Source organism: Zootoca vivipara, chromosome 9, assembly GCF_965207765.1.
Source record: "Zootoca vivipara chromosome 9, rZooViv2.hap1.1, whole genome shotgun sequence".
NCBI lineage: Eukaryota > Metazoa > Chordata > Lepidosauria > Squamata > Lacertidae > Zootoca > Zootoca vivipara.
Window position 1 is genome coordinate 673,121 of NC_142592.1, and position 19,506 is coordinate 692,626.

A 19,506-nucleotide genomic window follows, 5' to 3' on the forward strand; every position below is an offset into this window, starting at 1 on the left:
GAGTCTCATGTTTGAGGAAGGAGCAGAGTCGGGGGAGGTTTGGGCAAGTTCAGACACCCAACCTGCGCATCTGCCTAAGTATGGAGCTAGTTGTCTGCAGGTCTGTCTGCCTGTGTTTCCCCTCAGTGGCTCCTGGTCTACCTGCTACACTAGAGCTGCTCTTGCTTCATGAGACTTGAAGATGGCACCCCCAGAGTGCAGAAAAGCTATCAAGGATGCTTTGATCAACGTCAGCCGTTGGCTGGAAGTGATGCTTGGGCCTAAGACTCAGGCAGTTGATGCGTTTGCTTTCCTGTGAGAAAGAAAGAAATCAATGGCTGCCCAGCTGAGCGGCCGCTACAAGTGTACATCTGGAAGCAAATTAATGTAACTGCAGCAGAATCACTTGTGGCTTCCTTTTTCAGAATCTTAACGAGCCGCGACGGTTAAAAATATAGACAGTACCTCAAAAGACATCTCCCGCGAGCACGTACTGTCTTATTAGCGAAGGGCAATGGATGGTACTGAACCAAGAGAAGGAAGGTGCCTTGGGCGGCATGCTTGCTCTGCCCATGTTTCTGTGCCTGCCACATAGAAGGAGCTGGCACATTGAGTTTCCTGCCCACAGCGCTGCATCTCATTGTCTCCAAACAGTCTGCAAATGTTAATTAGGGCCAAACGCCCTCTGTGGCAGCAGCAGAAACAGGAGTGATTCATCCCTCACACAAAGCGGGAGGAACATTTTCCATCCTCCACTTATTCAGTCTTCCTCTACTTTCATCCAGCCACCTACACAGCATTGTTTGAATGCACACACCCCTCACTCCCTTGGCGTTTGTGATGCTCATTTGGCAGCAGGCTTGCAAAGGGCATCAGCACCTGACAAACCTGCCAGGGCCCAATCATAGCTGCCAAGTCTCCCGTATTCCCCGTGAAATCCCCGTTTTTCCAGCTGTTCCTAGCTGAAAAAACTGATTTTTTGTTTTTCCCCGGTTTATTCTGGCGCTGCTGCCATTTTGGAACTGGGCGGAGCATGCTCAGAAGCGACTTTTGATGCTGCTCTGCCCAGCTCCAAAATGGCTGCAGTGCGACTTCTGGCGCGGCGGCCATTTTGGAACTGGGCAAAGCAGCATCAAAAGTCACTTCTGAGCATGCTCCGCCCAGTTCCAAAATGGCAGCAGCGCTACTTCCGGTCTGCTATTTCCGGCCCGGTCCCTTATTTCTCCGACAGCAACTTGGCAGGTATGGGCCCAATGCAGATGCCTGCCCTGGTCTCCCTTATTTTTTTCTGTACCAGCACTCATGGCAGTGCCAGACAGCCAGAGTTAGCCACCCCTTTCATTTCCCACAGAACCACTGACCCAGCATCACTTTGGGAAATTAAAATAATGGCCAGGCCCAGCTGCCTGGCCCAGCCAGATCAGGCTTCTGAGTTCATATAGAAAGAGGACACTTGGCCCAGTGGCTGGCGCTGGCTGTGAGCTTGCATAATGTGCGAGTCAGGGTTGCCAGCTGTGGGGGCATAAAGGGGCTGGACTTTTTGAACACTGGTGAGCGGGCAGACATTTTTGGCTCCTGTGACTGCTGTCGGCAGATCCTAATGCCGAGTGAAGGAGTTGTGCAGGGAGGTAAGTGGGCGGGAGAGCAATGCCCACAGCTGCCAAGCTGTCACATTGCATTGGCACCACCCACCTCACCTCCATCGCCTCAGCAAAGCCTGCGGTGGGGGAATTAGAGAGACAGCACACCCAGGCACCTGCCAGGCACACATTCAACCATCTGGGGGGAAATGCAGGTGAGCAACATGGTCCGTCCTGCATTTCACGGTTCATATGCAGTGCAATTTGTGTACAGATGCATTTGGATGACTCTAACTTAGGTAAAACCCGAGGTTCACTCAAACAATTCTGGGAGCCCAGCCAAAATTCTGTCTTTCACACAAGATGCTCTGGAAACTGCAAAAAGAAGAAGAAGAAGAAGTCCGCAGCTATATCACATTTTTGTTTCAAGTCAGGTGCCAGCCCTCCTTTTGAACCAAAGCCAAAGGCAAGCCCACCCAACACATCTGCCTGCCAGACTCACCAGAAGCCAGTCTATCTCTTCCCGCCAGGGACTGTAAAAACAGAGAGGCTGTCAGGGAGCTCACCGGTGGGCTTCATTTTGCTGAGGAAGTTACAAGGTGAGCCACTTGTGTTAGAAAGGGACTGGTCCCTGCCAGCCTAACAGAGGCAATGGCAAAAGCACAGCTTAAGAAAGGCCCGCTGGACCCAGAAAATCTATAAAATTGCGGAGCCCTTGTTCACTTCTTGGGCAAAGTTCTGGAGTGGGTGGTTCCTAGGCTGCTGCAGGCTCTCTTTCCAGTTGCGTAAATAAAATGACAGAGTGCCTTAGCTCCAACCCAATTAATCCAAAGTGTTACAGCCTCTACATTTTAGAGCATTATTGGCTGAGTTTGGCCTGTACCATACCAACATCTAGATTTGTTGGCAAGTCCCTTTTAAACTAGCCATTGGCAGCTCTGTAGGATAAAAGGCTGTGGAGTTTCTGGTTCTCGGCATGAAACCATCATGTATTTTACCTTAACACATCCACCTGCATAATAGGTGTAGATAAGGGTCCTCTGGGAAAACTACAGATCAAGCCAGCCATGAACAGTATGAATCCACACATGGAGGTTAGACACATGGCCACTGGGATTGACACAGTCAGCGGCCTTTGGGCCAACTGCCACCAGTTGCAACAAACCCATCTAGAGGATACACTTCCAACATCCAGAATCTCCATGCATTCCCAGCTGGGTCATGAGTTTACCAGCAGCTTAAGGAGGGAAGGATATTCAGCAAGCATTTGAGGCAGGCCACCGGTTTTCATAGAATCATAGAATCATAGAGTTGGAAGAGACCACAAGGGCCATCCAGTCCAACCCCCTGCCAAGCAGGAAACACCATCAAAGCATTCTTGACATATGCCTGTCAAGCCTCTGCTTAAAGACCTCCAAAGAAGGAGACTCCACCACACTCCTTGGCAGCAAATTCCACTGCCGAACAACTCTTACTGTCAGGAAGTTCTTCCTAATGTTTAGGTGGAAGCTTCTTTCTTGTAGTTTGAATCCATTGCTCCGTGTCCGCTTCTCTGGAGCAGCAGAAAACAACCTTTCTCCCTCCTCCATATGACATCCTTTCATATATTGGAACATGGCTATCATATCACCCCTTAACCTTCTCTTCTCCAGGCTAAACATACCCAGCTCCCTAAGTCGTTCCTCGTAAGGCATCGTTTCCAGGCCTTTGACCATTTTGGTTGCCCTCTTCTGGACACATTCCAGCTTATCAGTATCCTTCTTGAACTGTGGTGCCCAGAACTGGACACAGTACTCCAGGTGAGGTCTGACCAGAGCAGAATACAGTGGTACTATTACTTCCCTAGATCTAGATGCTATACTCCTCTTGATGCAGCCCAGAATTGCATTGGCCTTTTTGATGTGCTTGAGACAAGATGACCAAAAAGCACCTAAATCATTTAGCTAAACTAGGTTGTAGGTTAGACTTCTCGGCATCTAGACACCATAGAAACACTTTCTCTGTGAATCTGGGCAGGACTCAAGCTGGCAGAAGCATAGTGTCAAGGGAAGTAATAGTCCCACTCTATTCCATGTGTAGATGAGGGCAACCAAGATGATCGTGGGTATGGAAACCAAACCTTATGAGGAAGAGGGAGTTGGGGACGTTTAGGAGACTGAGAGGAGATATGATAGCCATCTTCAAATATCTTAAGGATATCACATGGATGAGGGAACAAGCTTGCTTTCTCCTGCTCTGGAGGGGAGGACCATCCAAACTAATGGATTCACGTTACAAGAAAGGAGATTCCAACTGAACATCAGGAAGAAGTTTTGGACAGTAAGAGCTATTCAACAGTGGAACAGTCTCCCTCAGGAGGTGGCGGGCTTTCCTTCAGTGGAGGCCAGAGCCCAGAGTGGCTGGGGCAACCCAATCATATGGGTGGGGTAATAATAATAATAATAATAATAATATCATCATCTGTCATGGATGCTTTAGTTGAGATTCCTGCCTTGAACTAGATGACCCTTGGGAGTCCCTTGCAACTCTACAATTCTATGAGTCTATGCAAAGCATATTTTTGAGGCAGCTGTGAATCGGCAGTGGGCTAAATAAAATCAGTGGTCTGTTTCAGTATAAGACAGATTCACATTTGCATAAGCCTCATAGAGGCGAAGACACTCAGGATGCCAATAAACTGCCTCAAAAATAAGCGGTGAGAGTTCTCTCCAGAAGACTGCCTCTGCAGTTTAGCCTCAGTGTAGATTTAGTGCACAAATTCCCCCTTACAAAAAACTCAAAGAAGATGTTGTTGTCAATATACTGGTATTCAAAGATGACGGAACCCGACTTCTTCAGGTGCACCGTGTAGATCAAGGAGACAGTGCAGTCGTCCCTGTTTGACTCAATGTAATTCCCACGAGGTGTCCAGGACGATCTGAGCAAACATGAGCAGAAACAAGAATTGTTTTACAATATAGGCACCATAAATATCCATCTATCAGGCATATTTAATCCATTAGCTACTTAATAATCTCCTGCAGTAAAAATCCTGGGAAAATAAAGACAAGAATATAAAAGAGCTTCTCATCCATCACTTCTCTTTGTCTAGAAAATATTAAATTTTGCAGCTGATTAGTGTTAGCTACAATTCCTATACAGCGATGACAGGGAAGCAGTCACTGATACATTAGGAGGACAATAGAATGTTATTCAATTGCTTTTCAAGCTTTCTAGAAATAAAAGACATTTTGCAACTAACGTTCTTTCGGGACACCATTTTTCAAAGATGCAGTGGATTCCTTTCGAAAATTTGCCCTTCCCTATTGAAGCTTGGCAGTCTTGGACCTACAAAAATAATATTAAATTGCTTATCACAGCTACTTTTGAGGTCCAAGTGGTGGTGTCAACTCCTTGAAGGAAGACCACTCCATACATTTCTGAGCACCAGTCAAAGAAGAAGAAGAAGAAGAGGAAGAGGAAGAAGAAGAAGAAGAAGAAGAAGAAGAAGAAGAAGAAGAAGAAGAAGAAGAAGAGAGAGGAGGAGGAGGAGGAGGAGGAGGAGGAGGAGGAGGAGGAGGAGGAGGAGGAGGAGGAGGAGGAGTTTGGATTTGATATCCCGCTTCATCACTACCCGAAGGAGTCTCAAAGCGGCTAACATTCTCCTTTCCCTTCCTCCCCCACAACAAACACTCTGTGAGGTGAGTGGGGCTGAGAGACTTCAGAGAAGTGTGACTAGCCCAAGGTCACCCAACAGCTGCATGTGGAGGAGTGGAGACGCGAACCCGGTTCCCCAGATTACGAGTCTACCGCTCTTAACCACTATACCACACTGGCTCTCTGAGTGGTCTGAGTTGAGACCCCATAAATTGCATGAGAGCTGCTGGTTCTGCTGCATCATTTCAGCTCAGAGTGTCTGGACCTGCTCAGTGCTTGAACAGGAAACTGCTAGAAGACCATGTAAGCTACTCTGAACTTAGGAAGAGTGGGCAACGGCCATAGGGTAGTAGTGTGCCTATTTCTCATGCAAAGAGTGCCAGGCTCAGTCCCCAGCATCTCCCAGCCTGAAACCATGTGGAGCTGCCACCAATCAGTGTAGACAATACTGAGCTAGATGGACCAATGGTCTAACTCTGTACAAGGTGGCTTCCAACATCCCTATGAATATAAATATACCAGAGAACGAAAAATTGAAAATCAGAGGCACTGTTGCACCTCAGTTATAACAGTTTCTCCAAGCCTGTGTGTGCCATGCGCACACAACGCCCGTTTCCCCCCCCCCCCGAAGTCCTTACTTGCCACAGCTGTCTGCTTTGCTCTCAGCTGAGCCCATGGCTGTGTCCATGTAAGTGGCTACATTTGTGAATCCTGCAGGCAGCTCGTCCCATTCATCAAATTTGATCCCACTTCCCAAGGAGTAGGTTCCTTCGGCACATTTACTGCACACCTGGTTCTTCATTTCTAGGTATTCCCCAGAAGCACATGAGAAAGCTGAGAAGGAAAACATGCACAGCTGATTAAGGGCACAAGCAATAGGTCCATTGCAAGCTCTCTTCTAAACAAGCATTCAGCGACCCTCAAATGTAGAAAATCACAAATTTGATTGGCACCTGTTTCTCAGATCTGGTATCTGTTACAGGCAAGTTGTGTTATCCACAGCACCAATCTGAAAACAAATCTCGATCGTAAGAATTTTATTTCTGTAAACCAATAGCGGACGCCTTGTTCAACATGGACAGCACACAATATTTGGATCATCTACATCAGGCATCCCCAAACTTCGGCCCTCCAGATGTTTTGGACTACAATTCCCATCATCCCTGACCACTGGTCCTGTTAGCTAGGGATCATGGGAGTTGTAGGCCAAAACATCAGGAGGGCCGCAGTTTGGGGATGCCTGATCTACATAGTATAATTGACACAACTGGCAAATTATTTTCATTGATGTCACAATGAGGACAGCTTAAACATTGATGAAGAAACTACACATTTTAAAAATAAAAATAACAGAATTGAATGTTCATGGCAGTCCACACACCCCGTACAAATTAATTTCTTTATATAAAATTGTTGCTTCAAATTGTTCCCTTCAGCCTTTTGATTAGTGCAGGCTATAAAGTTTATTAACGCAACTTCTGACAAATTGCGGCAAAGATACTTAGTTTCACCATCCACCTAGAACAAATGTGCACTCACACCTTTTAACCAAAAGGTGCTTTTAATTTTGCAGCTAAATACCAATTTGTTTTTCATAAATAACCAGAATCTTCTAGTCACAAATTACACCATGTCAAAATGCCAGAGGCGCCCAGGAGAAGGAGAAGACAAGTTATGCAGTTAACATATTTGGCTGTCTTTCGAATCTAAAAGCATCCCGCACCCCCGGAGGCTGTCTTGTGCAACATGTTGGCCAGACATTCTTCACGATGCCCATCTAATCTCTGAAGAACCTGCTAACAAGGAACTACGGTACAAGAGTGCAGTTTACAGGCACATTCCAACCAAACCTGATTTTCAGGTTTGCAGCACATGCAGTAAAGCAGGCACGTCTGACTCCCAAGAGATTGTGATCTACTCCCAGTATTTTAAAAACTGGCAGTGATCTACCCATTGTCATTGGAGGAGGAGGAGTGTGGGTGGGTGGGTGGATTGCCCAGAGTTGTTAAGCCCAGAGTTGTTCGGCTTTTTTGGGGTAGGATTGCCCAGAGTTCTTCAGCTTTTATTTGTTAACTTAGAATCATAGAGTTGGAAGAGACCACAAGGGCCATCCAGTAACTTTCAGTAAACTTTATTTAACCCCATGATTGATAAGGGTCCTGCGATCTACCAGGATCAGCCAGGGATCTACCAGTAGATCACAATCTACCGTAGTGGTTGGACATGCCTGCAGTAAAGGGTGCCTACCCCATTCTATGCAGTGAGTCATCCTTGATCTGCAGGTGATTGATCCTTGTGACCTATGCGGTGGTCCCCTCCATCAGATGAACACTATGTTCCCACAAACATCCTAATGAACATGTCATAGAGGAGAGCCTAGACCAGCGTCAAGTCCTTAAGGCTCTTCACTGCTACAGGAGCTTTCATTGCTTCTTCATTACAGTCTCTTCATCAAATGGCTCAACTATTTCCACGTTTCACAGGAGAATGCTCTTTTCCTGTCACAATGCATATGGGCATGAGCATAAGTAGCTTGGAGGAAGCCAGCTGCTTGCCTGGTTCAATCGGAGGCTGAGCATGGCTAATGGCAAAATGAATCTCTTTTGACATCCGGGACAATCTGTGCAACTTGATTTGTCTTTCAGCTGGTAATTTGTCTATCACCAGAGACCTCTTTCCATGCTGACATGCCCACCGAGGTCCCTCTGCTCAGTTTGGGGAGAGGGCTGGCCAGGCCTGTTGGGCCTCCACATATGGGCCCAATACGATTCTTATTAACTTATTCATTCAATTTATATACTGTCCTTTATCAAAAGATCCCAGGGCAGTGTAGAACATTAAGGGCACATTTTATGGAGCACAATAATAAAAATATAATAAACAGCATAATCATTAAAAAAAAAAATCCTAGTAACAGTCCCCTGCCACCACAACTTTAATGTCACTCAGTTTCTGAAACTCTGTGTTGCCAAGTTATAACCAAGCTATCTTCGGTGGCAGTTTGCCTGTCCTTACTAATGTTCTCCTTGAGAAAATTCTGAAACCTTCCAAAGAGCTCCAAAGTTCCTCAGAAGAATACGCTTTGAAAATTCCTGCATTAAAAGCTGTGGCTCTTGTGCTACCCATGTATTTGTTTGTTTGTTTGTTTGTTTGCTTGCTTGCTTGTTTGCTTGCTTGCTTGCTTGCTTGCTTGCTTGCTATCAATCACCCATTTTGCACTTGAGGAACCCAAATTCTGCACTGTAAAAAGTGGTATTCTGCAACCTGTAGAAATGTTCTAGGCAAATGTCAATATGTATGCTGCTTCCGCTAATGGGGTAGCAAACACCCCAGCCTTTCCCTGACCTTGAATCATTTGGGATCAATTCTCTGACTTCCAAGATTTCACAAGACAATCCTCATTCAAGCCTATTGCCCCAATTATAAGGGTTGGAAACTTTTAAATTAAATAAATATTCTCAGGATACTTATTTCCCCCATATCAAATTCGATGGTGTTTTTTTTTTTTTGTGCATAGCATCATAGAATTTATCACACCACTGGTTAAAGTCAGTATAATACCACTGAATGAAGACACCAAGGAATATCATGAAGCAATAAAGAATTAAACTGGAAAAATTAAACTCAAAATGTTCATATGAATACTATTACCTATAATTTTATTTTCCTGATTCAGCATGCCAGATCTGAATCATTTATATGGAGCTTCTTAATAGAGCCTGAATTCATGCTTCTTTCACCCCATTTATTAGAACTGCCTACACTCTTAGCCTCAATTGAATCTTAATTTTAAAAGGGTGCTGCTAAAATAGTGCAGGCTCTAAAAAAGCTCACATTGAAATGAAGACAGAGGTTGTGGACTTGGACTGAGACTCCTAATCTCAGGGTCGTAATCTTGAGCTCCACATTGGGCAAAACATCCCTGCATTGCAGGGGGTTGGACTAGATGACTCTGGTGGTCCCTACCAACTCTACAATAAAGTTTACGTCCTCAAAAATGGTTCCTAAGTAAACTCACCAGTCATGGGATCAAAAGTCCTGCTGTGCATCTCATGGTAACTGTTTAAAGGTTAGATTACCGCTTAGGTGATGCTTTCCATCAGCTTTGGCTGATGGCCCAGGTGTGCTCCTGTCTTAGTAGGGACAGCCTATCTTCTGTTGTCTATGCTCTGGTAACCTCTAGGTTAGACTACTGCAACTCATTATACGTGGGGCTGCTTCTGAAGACGGTTTGGAAACTTCAGCTGGTGCAGAACTCGGCAGCCAGGTTGTTCATCATGGCAAGACGGTTTGAGCATAATACACCAATCGTGGCCCAACTGCACTGGCTGCCAATCAGTTTCCAGGCCCAAATTAAAGTGCTGGTTTTGACCTATAAAGCCGTAAATGGCTCAGGACCGCAATACCTCCAGGACCACCTCTCTCTCCATAGAAAATGTCCCAGACTCTGAGGTCCTTCTCTGTGTGCCTCCTCTACATGAGGTCCAGAGGGTGGCAACACAAGAACAGGCCTTTTCTGTGGTAGCTCCCTGTCAGTGGGATGCTCTTCCCAGAGAGGCTTGCCAGGTGCCTTCATTGCATATTTTTAGGTGCCAGGCAAAAATGTTTCTCTATAACCAGGCCTTTGGCTTCTTAAGCAATATGTATTTTAAATGTGTTTTGCTTTTTTGTGTATTTTGTGCTCTTTCTTTTTTTTTAGTATTTTTATGTTGTGAACATATGAACTTAAGGGACTTTTGAACAAACAACAGTGAAACTGGCACAAACTGGGGAGAGACTGAACTACCGTGTGATCCTGGTGCCAGAAAGGATAAAGGAAGTCAAAGGAGCAGCAAGAACCCAACACTGACATCTCCTGCTCTCTGGCTCTCCCAATATTTCAATACCTCTTTCCCATCCCTGCCATGCCATACACCATAGCTGCCAAGTCTCCCATTTTCCCCGGGAAATCCCCGTTTTTCCAGCTGTTCCTAGCTGAAAAAACTGATTTTTTTGTTTTTTCCCGGTTTATTCTGGCGCAGCGGCCATTTTGGAACTGGGCGGAGCGTGCTCAGAAGCGACTTCTGATGCTGCTCTGCCCAGTTCCAAAATGGCTGCAGTGCGACTTCTGGCGCGGCGGCCATTTTGGAACTGGGCAAAGCAGCATCAAAAGTCACTTCTGAGCATGCTCCGCCCAGTTCAAAAATGGCGACAGTGCTACTTCCGGTCTGCTATTTCCAGCCCGGTCCCTTATTTCTCTGACAGCGACTTGGCAGGTATGCCATACACCTGTGGCAAGAGAAAGCCCAGTCCTTTCTTTTGCTGGTCCACCCTCCTCCTTCAAAAGAGAGCTGAGCTCCTCCCCCAGGAAGCCAGGACTCTTGCCCCTATTCCGCCCACCATCTCTTGTGGGCTATTGCTGGTCATTATCCTCTCAAGATAAAACAGCCTTCAGGCTCATCAGCACCCAGCGTGTCCCAGAAACATACGTTACTTTAAAAAAACCACCAAGGTCAGACGCAAACAAGAGCAGAAAACCTTTTGTTGTTAAGCTGATTGCTGGCGCATTCGAGACCTGACAGCAAGGGGATGCATTTGCTTAGTCACAGAGCCAGCTGAGCTTGGAAGCTGTTGAACATTCAGAGCAAGATCAGGTCTGGCTTTACCTCTAGTCCTATGGAACAAATACCTGAATGGGAGCACTGCTTTCTAAAATAAATATTCACCCCATGCGGTGGTTTTGAACAGAGGAGCATCTGAGGGAGGTGGACGTTTTCTACTCAAAATGCACCTTCCCCCCCCCATGGGGGGGAGGGAGAGTCCAGATACATCTGTCTAAGGGGTGGGGGTGGGGGTGGGGGTGGCATTCACTTGACCTCCCAACTGCAGAGTCACTGCTGCTTAAGGGGAGGGGTGAGGGGTGGGGAGACTGACATGGTGCAACACCAGATGGCTCTGCCAGGACATCTGCCCCATGCCAAGCTCCCTGCCACCTCGTGCCAACCTCTTTCACTCTTATCCATGCTCCTTTATTTTAAAATGTGCAACCCACCTTTTAACCAATGCTTCAAGGCTGGCAAAATAAAAACAGCATCGTCCCGGCAAATGTTAGCTTTATACTTGCATTAGCAAACTGATTTTAAAAATTAAGTTTTTAATCTTGCGCGAGAATACACCTGCTGTCTGGGGTACATTTAGTGATAAACATGTGAGAGGAGGCTGCTACATGAGATTCGTAACAAGAAAGCATAAATACATACTGCATTCCTTCCCTTTGACAGGATCAGGTAAACCAGAACATTCCACGTTTGGGACAGCAACTCTCCACCTGGACCCACTGCTATCGCACTCCGTGTATTCAAAGTGGTACTCTGTCTGCAAGCAATAATAATAATAATAATAACCCTTCAGTTATTATATATTTACACTTCCATTTACCGTAATCCCAATGCATCAGTAGAAACCAATGCCAACATCAAAGGGGGGGGAAACACATTTAATATACAAAATATTGAACTGTCAGTGTCTGGGTGGACATGATGTGACAAAATGCACAAGGGTCACAAAGTATCAGGACTTAAATGAAAATGCATAGAAAGTGAGACTTGGGCCCAAATCTCCTCTGAGAGTGTGGGCTTCGCCTTCTGGAAATGAGGCTGCCAACATGCAGCCAGAGGAAGGGGCAGGGCTTGTGAGACAAAACGCTCATGGGCAGGAATGCCATTCAAAGGACAGAGCACAAATACTCGAACTGGCTCAGAAACATGAGCTGTGATTCCTGCAGTGCTGGGCTTTGACATGACCCTTCCAACTCTGCAGTTTCATGAGTCTATGATTCTGCAGTGCCCTCTTTCAAGAGAAGTGGCTATAAAGATGCTGATGAACAAAATCCATATTTATCAAGCACACCATTTCTTAGGGGAGCAATGGGGGGGGGCGTTTGCCCCGAACGTCACATGTGAAAGGAAAACATCGACACTGATCATCATTGATCGATAGGCATTGGCATATTGTTGTTGACTCACTAACACACACTGCCCTATTATTATTTTTATTTCATTTATAAATCACTTCCAATGAGGCTTCCTTCAGAATGAGGCACAGCGGAGACCGTGGTGTCTTCAGGATATATGGATTATTTACACACGTATATACAACCTGAGCCTACAATGGAGGGGCTCACAGCATTCACACCCCAAGAGGGTCTTGCTTGCTTCTCCCATAGCCACAGCCTGGGATTCCAGCAAAAGTCAGGCATGGCTCTGCCTTCCTGCTTTCCCCGCCTGCTGCCTTGCTTCCAGCTTCCAGCTCACACAACTCAACTCTTTGTCCTTCTCCCTATCAGAAAGTTAAGGGAGGGGGCCACACCCGTTTGTCCTCTGGCACCAAGCCACTTCCTTTTTGACTCTTTACCTCAGCAGGAAGCTAGCCTGACTGCTCCAGGAATCCGAATCCTTGCTGGATCCAGGAACTAGAAGGGTCTCGCCATACAGCCTACTCCACTGGGGTGTGGAATGGACTTCAGGATTAGGGGTGGGGGGTGAATTTGATTCAGTCAGATGCTGCTTTAAATGCTATCAAATTTCCACTTTCCAAAGCATTATGGCAACCCTAGAAATTTGCACTTATCCAAACTTTTGCAATGCAGTTCTCCAACCAAATGATCTTTACAAAAATGCACGTATTAGGGGAAAGTGGGCATAAAAAATGAAAATAACATACAAAAATACATTATATGTTGAGAAATTTCCTGTAAAAATGTGTCCGTTAGTCAAAACTGCCCACAAAAATGTGTTTATTGAGAGATATTTGCACTAAAATACTGAATAATTCTGATTAGGATTTTATTTTTTAAAATAAAAATAAAATTGCTGCAGAAATTTGGAGAACTGAATTCAAGATTAGAGAAATGAAAAACTGAAAGAACTGAAATTGGCGGATTCTTCCAGCCCTGCTCCTGATAGGATGGTATCTGCAAGATCCCTCCCCTGCAGAACAGTGATTAGTTGAGGATGTAAGGAAAGAGGTGACTTGTAGGGATCCTGCTCCCAAGCTATTTGTACACCAATGCCAGCCCTCGAAGCTCACCCAGCACCTAGTGGGCAGCCAGGGCAATTATTTCTGCAGCAGCACAATGTGACTGACTTCATACAAGCCTCATGGGGAATTTAAAACAAAACATAAAACAAACCTCCACTATGGTGATAATGTCCTTTTGCATTAAATTCACTAAATAAACACCCCTTAGAAACACGAATTGCATTTGGTAGCTAACACATCACTGGTTAAAAAGGTAAAGGTAAATGGACCCCTGACCATTAGGTCCAGTCATGACCGACTCTGGAGTTGCGGCGCTCATCTCACTTTATTGGCCGAGGGAGCCGGCGTACAGCTTCCAGGTCATGTGACTAGCATGACAAAGCCGCTTCTGGCAAACCAGAGTAGCACACGGAAACGTCGTTTACCTTCCCGCTGTAGCGGTCCCTATTTATCTACTTGCATTTTGATGTGCTTTCGAACTGCTAGATTGACAGGAGCTGGGACCGAACAACGGGAGCTCACCCCATCGCGGGGATTCGAACCGCCGACCTTCTGATCGGCAAGCCCCAGGCTCTGTGGTTTAACCCACAGCACCACCCGCGTCCATCACTGGTTAGATGTAACAAAAAAGGAATATGAAAGCTTACAAACAAAAAGAGCAAGTTGTCCTCTCCCCCTTGTTTCTAGCTTTGCTGGGAAGAGCCCCTTCTTAGACTCAGAAACAATATGTAAGAGGATGCCATGTAAAATGAATCCAATATGCTATTGAACAGCCTTTTCATCGCAGAGAGAGAGAAATATTGACACATCGTTTCTTATGATAAACATGGATGGTTCCAGAAAGATTACATGCCTATTTAGTGTGTGTATGGGGTGGGTGGGTGGGTGTCCTTCTCCAACCGAGGAAGAAAATGACATTGATTCATGATGGGAGAGTTGTGCTAGTTGGAGAATAGAAGGAAAGATGTCTATAGATAGATAACAGTAAAGGGACCAGCAGGGGAAGCTGTGCTTGCCTCCTTTCCCCCTTCTGCAGCAAGGCAGAAGACAAATCTAGGTTGCAACCTGCCAGCCTTTCCTCTCAGCTTTTGCATTTTGGCAAAGACTATGGGGAGTCTTAGATGTAATGCTAGGAGCTGAAGGGGTCTATTTCTAGTGAAAACCAAACTAAGAGTTAACCTGCATAATTTTCTTAATGGAAGGCTGACATTTTCCCAAGTATTCCAGGAAGCTTACCAAAATCAATTTGTAAGATTCAGCTGAAAAGGTTAATACATAGTAACACAGAGAGCAAGGCCAAAAATAGATAGATGTTCATTTCCAGACAGCTTCCATGATGCATTGCCTTGTACTGCTCTGACAGTAGAAATGTATTTTTGTCGTCCAACAATGTTGTAAGAATTTCTCAAGCACACAACATAACAGGATCTTCCTTCATCTGGAAAGCCTAGGAAAGGCCAGATAAAACTGCAGCAACTGTACAGTGGGGCCTCGCTTAACGAATGCCCTGCTTAACGAAATTTCCGCTTAACGAAAGGATTTTTCGAGAGGAGCTTGCCTCGCTAGACGAATGCGTTTTACGAAAAATTCGTCTAGCGAATCGCGGTTTCCCATAGGAATGCATTGAAATTCAATTAATGCGTTGCTATGGGCAAAAAAATTCAAAAATTCTGCCCGGACACTGAGGTCCAGCTCCGAGGGCCTTCTGGCGGTTCCCTCATTGCGAGAAGCCAAGTTGCAGGGAACCAGGCAGAGGGCCTTCTCGGTGGTGGCACCTGTCCTGTGGAACGCCCTCCCATCAGATGTCAAAAAGGAAAACAGCTACCAGATTTTTAGAAGACATCTGAAGGCAGCCCTGTTTAGGGAGGCTTTTAATGTTTGAGAAATCAGTGCGTTTTAATGTTTCTGTTGGAAGCCGCCCAGAGTGGCTGGGGAAACCCGGCCAGATGGGCGGGGTATAAATAATAAATTATTATTATTATTTAAAAAAAATTCAATGCATTCCTATGGGATTCACTAGACGATTTTTTTTCGCTATAAGAAAAGACCCATGGAACGAATTAATTTCGTCTAGGGAGGCACCACTGTACTTAAGATACAACTGCAGTAACATTATAAGACCACCTAAAGATGAGGGGGGGGGGCATTTATTTTCATCCCTTTTGCTGCTATGGTGCCCTGCTTGACTGCACTGCTTGGCACTCCTTCTGTGCAATAAATGGTGATAATCTGCTTCATCCCCCTCTGACAACCACTTAGCTCAGCAGGATAGTTTTATAAATGTTCTCCTTTCAATCGTTGCCATTTGTGCTTTTTCAACAATAGCAAAGACACTTCCTGCTTTCTTCCATTATCCATTCTGATGACCCCAAGGAAACCAAAGCATGGTTTCTACACACACACACCCTTTGCTTTTATGCTATTGTACTGCTTTTTGTGCGTGAGCGGGGGGAGATCCTGGCTACACATTATGCCAGTGTTTCCCAACCAGTGTGCCTCCAGATGTTTTGGGACTACAACTCCCATCATCCCTAGCTAGCAAGACCAGTGGTCAGGAATGATGGGAGTTGTTGCCCCAAAACATCTGGAGGCACACTGGTTGGGAAACACTGCATTATGCGACACTGACCAGTGGGGACAAAATGCAGGCATAGCTGTGGTACTGATGCATATTCCACTGAAAGGCATGCCAAATGAGGATGGAAGACGCCCAGATTTTTCCCCACTAGTCATGCATAACGGTACAAGACTAACGTTGGATCAGAATGACCTTCTTACTGCTCAGTGCTGGAAGGCCAAGGGGTCAGAGGGACAAATTGCTCCTTGCTTTCCCCCATGAGAGTGGCAGCCGCTTCATCACACAGCAAAGTCTGACTTGCTCCAAAGCACCATGACATCATCACGCTCACTTCACAACCCACAATGCACCGTACAGTAAGGGCACCCCTTTGGGGTGGGGTGGGGGATGGTGCTAAAGCTGCACAGGAGCCGGGGAAACAATGCCAGTGAAGTGACATGGGGAAAGATTGTGGGAAGATTGAGGTTGAATCCTGACAAGACAGTACTGTTCTTGGGGGATAGGAGGCGGGCAGGCATGGAGGACTCCCTGATCCTGAATGGGGTAACTGTGCCGCTGAAGGACCAGGTGCGCAGCCTGGGAGTCATTTTGGACTCACAGCTGTCCATGGAGGCGCAGGTCAATTCTGTGTCCAGGGCAGCTGTTTATCAGCTCCATCTGGTACGCAGGCTGAGACCCTATCTGCTTGTGGACTGCCTCGCCAGAGTGGTGCATGCTCTAGTTATCTCCCGCTTGGACTACTGCAATGCGCTCTACGTGGGGCTACCTTTGAAGGTGACCCGGAAACTGCAATTAATCCAGAATGCGGCAGCTAGACTGGTGACTGGGAGTGGCCGCCGAGACCACATAACACCGGTCCTGAAAGACCTACATTGGCTCCCAGTACGTTTCCGAGCACAATTCAAAGTGTTGGTGCTGACCTTTAAAGCCCTAAACGGCCTCGGTCCAGTATACCTGAAGGAGCGTCTCCTCCCCCATCGTTCTGCCCGGACACTGAGATCCAGCGCCGAGGGCCTTCTGGCGGTTCCCTCTTTACGAGAAGCCAAGTTAGAGGGAACCAGGCAGAGGGCCTTCTCGGTAGTGGCGCCCACCCTGTGGAATGCCCTCCCACCAGAGGTCAAAGAGAATAACAATTACCAGACCTTTAGAAGGCATCTTAAGGCAGCCCTGTTTAGGGAAGCTTTTAATGTTTGATGGATTTCTGTATTTTAGTATTTTGTTGGAAGCCGCCCAGAGTGGCTGGGGGAACCCGGCCAGATGGGCGGGGTATAATAATAAATTATTATTATTATTATTATTATTATTAGCCGAGAAGTTTTGCACCACCCACAGCAAACGTTTTTGCATCAAAAACCAAGCCTTCTGGAAATTTAGCACAGCACAATCTGCTCTGGCAGTTGAAGATCAGCAGAGATTAGCTAAGCGAGATAAAGAGATACTGAGATCCACATGCTAGCTGCGCCTCCTTCCCTAGCCGTATGGTGTCAGGGCAAATTCCTCTACTCTCCCTTGCCTGTGAAGAGGCACCTTTCAGGAGCTCTCAACAATTAGAGCTTGTGTGTGTGTTGTGTGGCAAGTGGAACCAGGTTCATATGCACTGATACCATCACTCACCAGGAATCACACAAGAATGTAATTCCACGCACCACTGTCAAGGAATAAGCCTCCTCCAGCTTCCTGGACTCTGCTCAGTAACTATGCAAGCATCTTCTTGGTTCTGATCCCTGGGATCAACATTCCCCTTGAGCTCCTAATAGTGTGTTTTTAAACAACTTCCAAGCATTCTGGAGAGGCCTGACGCTGTTGCCTTTGCCTTTCAACACCTTCCTTTTTACACAGGGCTGGCCCATCCATGAGGCATGGGGAAGTGACTGCCTCAGGCAGCAGGATTCACTGGGGCAGCAGGTGCTGATGTCAACCTTCCTTTCCCACTTGTTCCTGATGTAGAACTTCTTCACCCCTTTTTCCCTGGCGGAGGGGGGGACGACACAATTTTGGGGTCTGCCTCAGGCGCCAAAATGTATTGGTCTGGCCCTATGTGTCAAATGTGTCAGATTTTCTTGGCAAGTGGCCATTTACACGTATCCTTAAGGCTGGGTTGCTTCTTGGCCCCGCTAGAGGAGGGCTAGGGAAGCCCCTTTCCATCCAAAGGCCACATTCACTCAGGGGCAGTCTTCCAGGGGCTGCACACCAGTGGAACTAGAGGCAAAAACTAGAAATGTGTGCACACGCGATACTTACTTTAGTATAGAACTCAGCTCCCAATGCTACACTCATTTTTCCACCTTCCAACCTGGCAAGCCAGAGACGTGAGCAGAGGTCAAAGACACATGCAAAGAGGGCTGTCAAGAGGCGTGGCCTAAGCAAATGGGGATGTGGCCATGGGCTCTCCATGGACTGGAGAGAGAAGATGGAGGGCCACATTTGGCCCCTGAGCCTGAAGTCCTTTGCACTATAGAGTGTGATGGACTCTCAGGGGAAAACTTTTCTACAAGATGTTGTTGTTGTTTAGTCATTTAGTCGTGTCCAACTCTTCGTGACCCCATGGACCATAGCACACCAGGCACTCCTGTCTTCCACTGCCTCCCGCAGTTTGGTCAGACTCATGTTGGTAGCTTCGAGAACACTGTCCAACCATCTCGTCCTCTGTCGCCCCCTTCTCCTTGTGCCCTCCATCTTTCCCAACATCAGGGTCTTTTCCAGGGAGTCTTCTCTTCTCATGAGGTGTCCAAAGTATTGGAGCCTCAGCTTCACGATCTGTCCTTCCAGTGAGCACTCAGGGCTTATTTCCTTCAGAATGGATAGGTTTGGTCTTCTTGCAGTCCATGGGACTCTCAAGAGTCTCCTCCAGCACCATAATTCAAAAGCATCAATTCTTTGGCGATCAGCCTTCTTTATGGTTTGTGGCTTTGTCTTTTGGGGCTGTGTGTTAGTAAGTTTGTGTGCTTATTTGTTTTCTTACTTGTTTGTGTGCTTGTGCTGGTTTTCTAGGGCTGCTGCCTCTTGGATTTGGGTGACTGTCCAGGCTTGTGTGGGTGTTTGTTTCTGGCTGTGACCTTGTTTGTTTCTGGCTGTGACCTTTCACCTAGAAGTGTGAGTCAGGAGGGTCAGGTGATTAGCTGTGGGCGGAGCTAGTCAGAGCTTGGAGTGCAGCGACTGAGGAAGGAGCAGAAAGTGAGCTGAGCTTGGGAGACACTCTGTAGGTTTTGTGGCTTTGTCTTTTGGGGCTGTGTGTTAGTAAGTTTGTGTGCTTATTTGTTTTCTTACTTGTTTGTGTGCTTGTGCTGGTTTTCTAGGGCTGCTGCCTCTTGGATTTGGGTGACTGTCCAGGCTTGTGTGGGTGTTTGTTTCTGGCTGTGACCTTGTTTGTTTCTGGCTGTGACCTTTCACCTAGAAGTGTGAGTCAGGAGGGTCAGGTGATTAGCTGTGGGCGGAGCTAGTCAGAGCTTGGAGTGCAGCGACTGAGGAAGGAGCAGAAAGTGAGCTGAGCTTGGGAGACACTCTGTAGGTTTTGTGGCTTTGTCTTTTGGGGCTGTGTGTTAGTAAGTTTGTGTGCTTATTTGTTTTCTTACTTGTTTGTGTGCTTGTGCTGGTTTTCTAGGGCTGCTGCCTCTTGGATTTGGGTGACTGTCCAGGCTTGTGTGGGTGTTTGTTTCTGGCTGTGACCTTGTTTGTTTCTGGCTGTGACCTTTCACCTAGAAGTGTGAGTCAGGA

General features: G+C 46.5%; 1 protein-coding gene across 1 annotated transcript in view; it reads right to left on the reverse strand.

Moving 5' to 3' along the window:
* The window catches only part of ELAPOR2 (endosome-lysosome associated apoptosis and autophagy regulator family member 2), a 100,983-nt gene that overhangs the window by 40,283 nt on the left and 41,194 nt on the right, over window positions 1–19,506 (reverse strand). The window contains exons 2-4 of the mRNA XM_060279475.2: window positions 11,435–11,549; window positions 5,834–6,029; window positions 4,329–4,476 (exon numbers count right to left, since the gene is read on the reverse strand). Coding sequence (XP_060135458.2) covers window positions 4,329–4,476; window positions 5,834–6,029; window positions 11,435–11,549 — 459 coding nt within the window. The remainder of the gene's footprint in view (window positions 1–4,328; window positions 4,477–5,833; window positions 6,030–11,434; window positions 11,550–19,506) is intronic.